The sequence below is a fragment of the Phaseolus vulgaris genome, chromosome 3 (assembly GCF_051622355.1).
Source record: "Phaseolus vulgaris cultivar YP4 chromosome 3, ASM5162235v1, whole genome shotgun sequence".
Taxonomy (NCBI): Eukaryota; Viridiplantae; Streptophyta; class Magnoliopsida; order Fabales; family Fabaceae; genus Phaseolus; species Phaseolus vulgaris.
The window spans coordinates 33463496-33473816 of record NC_143500.1 but is presented as its reverse complement, the minus strand read 5'-3'; the positions used below and the strand labels follow the sequence as shown (position 1 = coordinate 33473816).

General features: G+C 34.9%; 1 protein-coding gene across 2 annotated transcripts; it reads right to left on the bottom strand.

The window, feature by feature from the left end:
- Positions 1 to 2486: 2486 nt before the first annotated feature.
- Positions 2487 to 6901, bottom strand: LOC137807123 (uncharacterized). 2 transcript variants are annotated; one of them, XR_016519694.1, is made up of 6 exons: positions 5644 to 6860; positions 4694 to 4791; positions 4194 to 4218; positions 3576 to 3641; positions 3303 to 3437; positions 2487 to 3089 (listed from the first exon to the last, which is right to left on the bottom strand). XR_016519694.1 is itself a non-coding variant. In XM_068607584.1 (6 exons), the coding sequence occupies exons 1-6, from the start codon at positions 6152 to 6154 to the stop codon at positions 2885 to 2887; spliced, it is 1095 nt and encodes a 364-aa protein (XP_068463685.1). In that variant the 5' UTR covers positions 6155 to 6901; the 3' UTR covers positions 2487 to 2884. The 2 variants fall into 2 exon arrangements, 1 of the variants encoding a protein (XP_068463685.1); XM_068607584.1 differs by having other exon boundaries at positions 3521 to 3641; positions 5644 to 6901.
- Between the last annotated feature and the right edge of the window lie 3420 nt (positions 6902 to 10321).

Sequence of the window (10321 nt, the reverse complement as noted above, 5' to 3'; positions counted from 1 at the left end):
TTAAATAAAGCGATTTATGGGCTCAAGCAAGCTCCTCGTTCATGGTTTCAGAAACTCACCAACACTCTTCTTTGCATGGGTTTTGTTCCTTCCAAAAGTGATACGTCTCTTTTTACTCGTTTTTCTAACAATGACACTTTGTATATTTTAATTTATGTTGATGATATTTTGGTTACTGGTAGCTCACAATGTTTAGTGCAGGACTTTATCAGTAATCTTTGTTCTCACTTTGCGTTAAAAGACTTAGGCTCCTTGCATTATTTTCTAGGAGTAGAAGTAACCTCGCTCGACAACACTTCTGTTCACCTCTCTCAGTCCAAATATATTCGTGATTTTCTACGACGAACCAACATGCTTCACTCCAAGCCACAACCTACTCCCATGGTTTCCTCTCTATGTCTCACAGCAGATCAATTTGTCTTTGTTGATGATCCTTCCCTGTATCGCTCAATTGTGGGAGCTCTTCAATATGTCACTATTACTCATCTTGAGCTTTCCTTTTCTGTGAACAAAGTTTGTCAATACATGCACAAATCTCAGTTGAGTCATTGGTAGGCTGTCAAACGGATTCTTCGTTATCTCGCTGGAACTTCCACCGATGGGCTTCACTTCTCTTCATCTTCTACTTATTCCATCACCGGATTCAATGACTCTGACTGGGCCACTGACTTGGATGATCGCAAGTCTACAACTGGATATTGCCTTTTTGTTGGAAATAACTTGGTTTCATGGTCTTCAAAGAAACAAAAGGTTGTTTCTCAAAGTAGTATTGAGGCTGAGTATAGAAGTGTTGTTGTTGTTCTTGCTGACATCATTTGGATCCAATCTCTCATGCATGAACTTTGTGTAACATCTCCAACACCACAACTTTACTCAGACAACCTAGGTGCAGTTCATCTTGCTGCAAATCCTATCATGCACTCACGATCCAAACACTTTGAACTTGGTTTGCACTTTATACGTGATCGTGTTCAAGATCGACGTCTCACTCTGGTTCACCTCCCATCCCAGTTTCAAATAGTTGATATTCTCACGAAACGTGTTTCAGGTGTAGCTTTTCATAAATGCAAGGCTAAACTTAGAGTTTGTAATCACTCACCCATAAGTTTAAGGGGGGCTGTAAAGGCAATACCTGCCACGGATAAAATTACCGGTCGAACCAAAACAAAATACTTTTTTTTTCGTAATTGTGATCCATTGGGCATGGATCCAATTTTTCATTTTTTTTTATCCTTTTGAATTTGTTTTTACCGTCTTGTATATCTATATAAACCTACTGTCCTCTCTTTGTAAAGTAAGGCTTTTAGTGATATAATAATAATTCTTTGATTCCGCTTTGCCTATGCCTTTCTCTTCCTCTCTGACACACTCACACACTATTAGTACATGAACAAATTTTTAAATAACATGAACTACAAAAATTAAAATAAGCTATTTCAAAATTAATGAGTAAAAAATAGTTTTGAAATTTGAAGACTAAAACCATTACTTATAAACATGAGAGACTTTTTAAAAATAAAAAATAAAGGATTAAAAAATCGATTTTAAATTTAGGAGAAATGTAAATTTTAATCCAAATTTAAGGGATCAAGAAGGTGGTTAATAATGCTAACATATCATATTAATTTTCATGTGACAATTGTTAACGTGATTCACATCACTGCTTCCTGAAAAAAAAAGTTTTTTTGTTCAAATTTAAAAGACTAAAATATTTTTAAAAAATTAAAGGACCAAAACCAAATTAACTTTAGAAACTAAAAATATATTTCCACTTTATAAATGTTTTAACATGTTTCAGACAGAGTCTACATATTCGTATTTCAAAATTATACCAAGGTAGAAAAAGAATATTTTAAAGTTCAGTCTATGATTTTTTTTTTCATATTAGATAAATTTAATCAGCAAAATAAATGATTATAGAATTTTTTTTAAAACTCTAAACTTAGAACACATTTTCAAATATAAAAATATATTTTAGATTATATAAAATACATTTCTAAAAATATATTCCAAATTAAAACATATTTTAAATTACACACTTCAAAATATGTTTCAATAGTCTGAAAATACATTCTTGATTTCACAATTAAAAATATTTCGTTAATTATAAATATAAAAATATGTTTTAAATTACACCATTCAAAAATTCAGAATATATTTCTACATCTCAACAATGTCAAAAAAAATTATATCCGAACAATTTCAAAAACTTCAGAATATATTTCTAGATCCTAACAATTTCGCATTATTTAATGAGAAACATATTTCCAAATCTCACGGTCTGAAAATCTAAAACATGAATATTCTAGATTTTTTTTCAACAACCCATAGCATGAAAAAGAAATTGGGGGTGAAAGAAGAAACAACCAAACTAAGAGGTAACTCTTTGCTCTTGACAAACATAGAAGAGATATTGTATTAATCTTTTATACGTTTCACCATTTTTGGGCTTGATTTCCATGAATCAAACAGAGACAAAAGAGCAGTGAAACAAGAAAAGTTCTATTTCATTTATAATCATCAAATCAGAGATCATAGAATTTGATGGTTAAGATTGAATGTAGGGTGGCATAACAAACATTATTTAGATTTCCCTCCAACATTCATAGAGGGTCCAAATAAATCTTGATCTGGTTATACGTATGGTAAAATCACCATAGCTTCCACCAAAATGAATCTTCCTTCAAGTTGCTCAAAATGGGAAAATCCTATTCCTGTCCTTCAGCCTACCTACTACCTCTGGGTGGTCTCCTTGCAGCCACTTCAAGTGAGTTCACGTCTTCAAGAATATCTATATATATATAAAGATGTTTTAGACAAATAGTCCAGAACTTGATGTAAAAAAGGGTGATTTTCCACAAATTCTTGTTGCAGGATTTAAAGACTAAGAAGCAATCAATGACATTAATTGTTGTTCCACTTCTTCCCAGTTCTTAACTTTGGTCACCAGAGGGTGCTCTTCGGTAGATTCACTCTTGCACCAAGGATATGAATTTTCATAATCAAAAAGCAGGACTCTAATTCCAACATTAGCACACTCTAAGGCATATCGCGGGTTATCATCAATAAGAACCTTGGCATTTAAGGACCTGTCAATAGCAGTGCACCAGGAATCTATCACTAAACAAACAATTGAAATATCATATTTTGGCTTTAAGTGAGCAAAAGAGTTGGAATTCTCTTCAGCTTTTGCAGTTCTATAGTTTGGACATGAACTACATTTAATGCTAAGAAAGAAAGTAGAAAATAATGGGATCTAAATCTGAAACATGCTCAACATTAAACAGAATTAAGGGACTTACCTACAAATTTCTGACTTTGGTCTTGACACACCATCAAGAGCAAAGTGGTTACCAAAGTGAATCTCATGAAACAGTCCAGGAAAATTCTTCTCTATCCACCCGATTGTGTGATCCTTAATCACATTCTGCCGTGAACTGATCATATGACAATACCTATAGTTATTCAATGATGCCAAGATTCCTTTACAGGTTGAAAAAAAATTCAATAAAAAGCGTACGTTACAACTGATAGGCTACAAAATCTTGATAACTTCTGTAGAGCCGTATGAGCACCTGGAAGAGGGTGGATCCCTGACTTGAAATATGGTGTCTTAAAAAATTCATGAACACGGATATCAGCTGCAAAACAAGAAATTATTTTCAACCACTCCATTAGTCATCGGGAAGGATTAAAAAATAAGTTAAAAATACTCCATTAGATTTCTGCATTGGAAACATGATAAAATGATTGAAAAGCTTGCTTAAGCTTAATAGCCAAAATATTCGAAAGATTTTTTTACTTTCAAAAAAAGGTTGGAAGGTTGCCCTTAGCATGGAACCTTATGGAAATACATTGCAAAAACATTTGGCTAGTCTCACCATTAAAAACCCGTGAAAGTTGTTCAATGACTACACATTACAATTTACAAATTAGGCTTGCCCCTCAATAATAAGCTAATCAGGAAAGCAAAACAAATAGAATTTGATGCATTTAGTAATTAGATTTACAGGGAAACCAAACTAAAGAAAGATCACCTGGATTGCAAAACAAGAGATACTTCAATCCACGAGTTTGATGAAAATCAAATAAGAATAAAATGGTTTACGTCCAAAATATTTTCATAAGAAATGGAATAACAAAACCATTCACATAATGATATATGAAAATATGACAAATACAAGGTTCATTACCTTCATCACGTGAACAATTCCATATCTGCAACAGAAATGAAGGGTGCATTAGACTCCACATAAAAACACAAATTCCCAGCAATACAAGGGGCTAATGGGATTGTAAGAACTGATGCTCCATCTCATTATGAAAAGGGAAGCCCCCTACCCATAGTACATTGACAAAATGAAGACGAAACTAAAACAAATTGCAAATTTTAAAGCCCCAAGCTAACAGACCTGTCATTTTTTATGATGTATACAACATTACATTCCAAAGGATTAACAGCAAACAAAACTAATACAACACAAATAAGCCAAATCTCAAAAATTGGCAATCACTTGTAAAGCTACATAATCATATAAAAGACTGGTGAATGGGGGTGGAGTAAAAAGGGGTCTCCGAAAGAACATTCAATTTGCCGTAATTTAATACTAATATTTAATTGTCCAAGAAAACAATTGGTAAATTTCAATTACTTATCATCAAAATATAGAATTACTGAAGCAGCCAATAGTACCTTGCAAAACTCGTACACATGATATTCAGAAACTGAATAATTTGATGAATATCGATCTGCAATGAACTTGTTGAGAGCTGACACGAAGTTTCCTAATACTGTTTATATGGAGGAAAACATCAGAACCAAAGTGGATAATCAAGAATCAAAATACATATTAGTCAGTCTACAATGGATTCTATTTAAAAGAGAATATTTATGATTTTAGGCAATCCATCACACTGCAAACTGTTGTACATTACTATTTCCTTATATCACAATTGGAGTTGGCAATTATTTAATTAAATAAAGACACGAGTTTATTCACACAAGCAATGATACAAAAGTCAAGCAGCCCAAAAGCATATAGAAGTGAAAATTCAGTATGCTCTGAGTCAGACAAGAATATTTCAGTTATCATCACACAGCCTAAAACAGGGGATCAATGAATGACAAAAGAATGTTCTTTCCTTATGTTCTATTATAGAATCTCTGGTCACTGCACAATTAAAACAATTTCCAACAAGTTCATGAGTTCTATTTAACAAATGGATACTAAAAAGAATTTTCTTATATTTTATTTTATCTGAATCGCATGCTGAAAAGAATGCTCCAACCCACATATTGACCAAGTTAGACTCAAGCAAACCCACATGCGATATGCATGAATCTTTGAAAAATTCAAGATATAATCTGACCATTTCATTCACCTGGAGAGGGGATTTTGACTTTTGTATCTTCAATTATATGTTTATATTTGAAACAGATTTAAAAAAAAAAAAAAACAGGAAAAGATATCCAGCAAAGCAATAATACTCCTTGAATTTTTAAAGGATTGGAACATATTCAAGATTCTGTTCTAAGTCTACTTAATTCATATGAATAAGTTAAATGACACAATATATAAAACTATAAGAAACATCATAATATAATGAGAAGAGTGCCACATGCATGCGCATTTATATACATACCCTCATCAACATCAACAGCAACAACAAGTTTCTGGGACAATCGGTGATCATTGAAACAAGGGGGTTTAACAGCACTTCCATTTATAGATCCATTATCAATCTTGACCAAAGTAGCATCAGATTCATCACTCTTAACAGAATTCCTTTGCTCCGGATCAGCCAACATCGGCTGGCGACGATTCGATGCAAAGCGAAGGGACCTTGCCTTAGCCCTCACAAACTTCCTATCACCATTACCACCACAACTACAACTAGTATCAAAGCTACAACCTCTACGACCAAAACCAATGCTTCTTCTAACCCCGACATTAGCATAATGGAGAAGAGGGAAAGGCAGGTAGCAACCACGATCAGAAGAAGAAAGAGAAGGGTACGGCGAAAAGGCCCTGCTCAAGTGGGAGCAAGGATCAAAACCTACTAAATAAGCCATAAGATTGTTGCGGTGAGGGTGATGCCGAGTTTGCTGATACAAGAACCGCAAAGGCCCTTCACAATTCTTTAATCTAAACATAATAACACCAGAATCTTGCTATGATATTCAAGCATCACCATTAAAAAAAAAATAAAGAAAAACTAAACGGATAAATCTCACAGCCAAAAAGAAAATATTCCCACGGAAAAAGAATCGATCCCAGAACTTATTGAATTGAACACTGCGATCACCAAGAACCAATCTTTTCGCGGTCAAGCTCGTTTGGAGTCAAAAGGGTATCCACCATACACAACCGACATAAACCCTAGAAATGGGACTGTGAAACCCGAGGCAACCATTCCCGATTACCCATAAAATGGGGATGTTCGATAACCATATGATGCGTGAAAAGATCAAATCTTACAATGCCCCGGATCCAATAAACAAACACCCAGATGAAGAAACTTCGAAGGGACTAATATGCACGAAGGAAATGAAGAACCTCTGCATATGGGTGATTTGATTGCTTATAATCTCTCTGTGTTTTTTAATACTTATTCAGATTCAAATGTGTGGTTTTGTACGTTACAAAGAATCATTGTACATGCAGAAACAGGTAAAAATCATGCACTGAATATAAGACTAACAGATTGATATCTGGATGATGGAAGGGATAATTTAAAGAGAAAGTTGAAAAAAGGAGGAAAGTTAATTGTGGTTTATACGGAAATTAGGGCATCATTTTCGATTATCCTTTCGTCTCCTTCTTTTGGAACAACAAAATTTGAGTGCTGTTGCCATCATCACTCTTTATTTTCCACCAACTTTTTATTTTATTTTTCATTTAGATTTAATTTTCTGAAAAAGTTTGTTTTGTTCACTTTTTTTTGTTTTATTTTATATGGTTGGGCTCTCATTATTGTGGTGCAAATTGTTTGGGCAATTCAAGGCAGTGGGTCCACGAAGCACGTCCCAAATGATACTCATCAGATCTATGTATTTTGTTTATGGCTTTTAATTAATAATTTTCTATAACTTTTTTTTATTTTTTCCTTCTGCTTTTCAACTGAAAAGAGTGAAGATAGGTATAAAAAATTCTTTTCAGAATTCTTCTTCCTTTTTCGTTTACTGTCCAATAAAAAAGTAAAAGAAAAAATGCAAATTCTTATGGATTGCATTATATTAATTAATGTTTCTCTTAAATAAGTAATGTGTTAATTCTTGATATTTGAAAAATAATTCACCGCTTAAAAGGATATTAAGGATCAAAATAAATAAAATTTTCCAGAAAAAATAAAAAAGTTATTGAGAAAAAAAAATTAAAATATACAAATTTAATGAAACACATAAGAGGAAAATAGTAAAGTCTAGGAACCAATTAAGCATAATCTTTTTTATCAATAACTAAAACGGTAATTTTTTTTATTGATAACCATAAACAAATTTTCTAGATTGATATTAAGAGTTATTTAAATTTATTTTTTATTTAAATATTAAGTGAAAAATAAACTCTCTAGATTTTAAGTTATATATGTTTTTCTCACTTTTAAAAGCCGATAAAATATGCTATATATTTTGCATATATGTTATTATTATTCAAGATGAATTGAAATTGTTTCTGATGAATGTTTGAGTTGCGCAAGATGATTCAACTCTTAGTTGAAAGATTATTGTGTTTTGATAATGAAATTTGAGTGATAATTTATTTGTAGAAGATTTTTCAAAAAAACATGTAAGTAATAAAATAAGTAATTATCTTCTTTCGACTTGTGAAAATATCTAATTAATTTATATTTTTATCGAATATTAAGTCGAATTCAACGATAATCGAAGTCAAATTTTAAGATTATGTTCGAGTTGTGTAGATAATGCCCATTATCCCAAGTGAATATTATTTTTTTAGTATCTTTTGGTACTAGATAGTAGTACATAGTCTCCCAACTCATGAACTCAATTTTTGGGTAATTTGACTTTTATTTGTGTTCTCGCCAACTCGAAGTCGGTCGGAATCCAGATGAGTTCCTGAAAGCCTCCCTTCAAGCTTTATAGAACGAATGGGGGCTCCTCCTGCGATTACACTCTGACGCTCAAGTCAGTAAGAGCATAAAATTCTATATATCTAGTGAGTATAATGTAAAAAAGCAAGTTGAGATACTCCATGGGGGTGGTCGTCTATTTATAAGGCTTCATGGGCTTGACCTTTGGACGCTAGCTTTCTCGGGCATTAATGTGTAATATTATGGTAACCTTTCCTAAAATCTAAATATATCGGAACATTTTCTGTCATATAATCAAAGCAGTTATGCAACATAATCAGTAACATTTGTGCAAGCAAATCAGGGTATTTAGGTGATATAATTAGGGATGTTGTGCAAGTAAATCAGAGTATTTTAAGCGATATAATCAGGGATATTGTGCAAGTAAATCAGAGTATTCAAGTGATATAATCAGGGATATTGCGCCAACGAATCAGAGTATTTATTAGATTTGGCGAAGCCGTTTTACGATGTTTATTTTGCTAAGACTTTCGGATTGGGCTTAGCCTTGCCTTTCCTTCCTATCAAGCCTCCTTCGCCTGATTCCTATTAGGCCCAATCGACCCAATACCTGGCAAACCTAATCGGCCCAATTCCTGACAGTATCAGGACAGTACACATCCCCCCAGCCTTAAGTAGAGTTCGCGAGGCGTAAAGGCTTGGAGCATTTGGACAAGTCATCACCATCGACCCAATGTCTAACGAGTCCAATCGGTCCAATTCCTGGCAGTATCGGGACGGTACACAGCCCCCAGCCTTGAGCAGAGTTCGCGAGGCGTAAAGGCTTGGAGCATCTGGACAGGTCATCACCATCGGCCCAATGCCTAACGAGTCCAATCGGTCCAATTCTCGGCAATATCGAGACGGTACACAACCCCCCAGCCTTGAGCAGAGTTCGCGAGGCGTAAAGGCTTGAAGCATCTGGAAAGGTCATCACCATCGGCCTAAGGCCTAGCAAGCTTCGTCGACCCAATACCTAGTATACTTTAATGACTTGAGCTCCAACCTTTATGGGCTACTTTCTGTTCGGTACCTTTCTTTTCATATATTTGGGCGGGAAATTTCGCATTTCAAGCACTGTGATGCCTGGGTGGCGATGTCGAGGGTTTTCTTGCCTGAGTCACTACATTGGTGAGTATGGAAAATGTTAAGACTTAAAAAAATATGGAGCAGATCGGAATGCTTCAGCGCTAAGTGGGCGAGCGTTAGGCGGGGATCAACCGCCTTCAGACCGAGGTTGTGGAGATAGACCACCTTCGGAACGAGGAGGGTCGCTGGACTCAGAAGAAGGCAGATTTGTTTCTCTAGATTCACAAGCTGGAAAAGGATGTGAGGATCTGCGAGGACGATTTCCACGAGCTGAAAGGGAAGATCGTCCGCAGGGAGGCTGAGTGGGTGAATACCTCTGAATCTTTGAAGAATGATATAACCAAATCGTATGTTGTTGGTTTTGAAGCTGTCGTGGAGCAGGCCTGCGTTATTCACCCCGAAATAGATTTTTCTGACGTGAATCCTTTATGCCGTCGTGGATGGCAAACTTGTTAAAGATGTATGATTTTCGATCGTTTTTAATGTATTTTGTTTTTTGAATTGCAAGGACGTTTTGCCTTGTACTTCAACCTTTGCTTTAATGTTTTATCTGCATATTGTAAACTTTTCGACGTTTTGAGCCATGGCGACTCTCTATATATATATGTGTGTGTCTTTTTTTTAAAAAAAAATTGGTCGTTGCGCTTTATGTAAGAGAAATTCGAAAGACTCCAACTCGAACGTCACCAGGTCCGCCTCCTAGGTCCGAAGACGTTGTTACTTTTTGGGTTTTGACCGTGTGATAAAATCACGACTCCCTATTCTGGATTACTCTTGATCATATTCGATCGTGTGATAAAATCACGACTCCCAATTGTGGGTTACTCTTGATTGTATTCGATCGTGTGATAAAATCACGACTCCCAATTGTGGGTTACTCTTGATCGTATTCGATCGTGTGATAAAATCACGACTCCCAATTCTGGGTTACTCTTGATCGTATTTGATCGTGTGATAAAATCACGACTCCCTATTCCGGGTTACTCTTGATCGTATTTGATCGTGTGATAAAATCACGACTCCCTATTCTGGGTTTCTATCGATCGTGTGATAAAATCACGACTCCCTATCCAGGGTTACTATTGATCGTATTCGATCGTGTGATAAAATCACAACTCCCTATTCTGGGTTACTCTTGATC

Excerpts from the sequence above, each read along its gene's own strand:
- LOC137807123 (XM_068607584.1), bottom strand. The coding sequence starts at position 6,154 with ATGTTTAGATTAAAGAATTGTGAAGGGCCTTTGCGGTTCTTGTATCAG. Across the intron at positions 4,219-4,693 it reads ATGTGTACGAGTTTTGCAAG|ATATGGAATTGTTCACGTGA; the intron begins GTACTATTGGCT and ends TTTCTGTTGCAG. Across the intron at positions 3,438-3,520 it reads TGTAGCCTATCAGTTGTAAC|TTCACGGCAGAATGTGATTA; the intron begins GTACGCTTTTTA and ends TCATATGATCAG.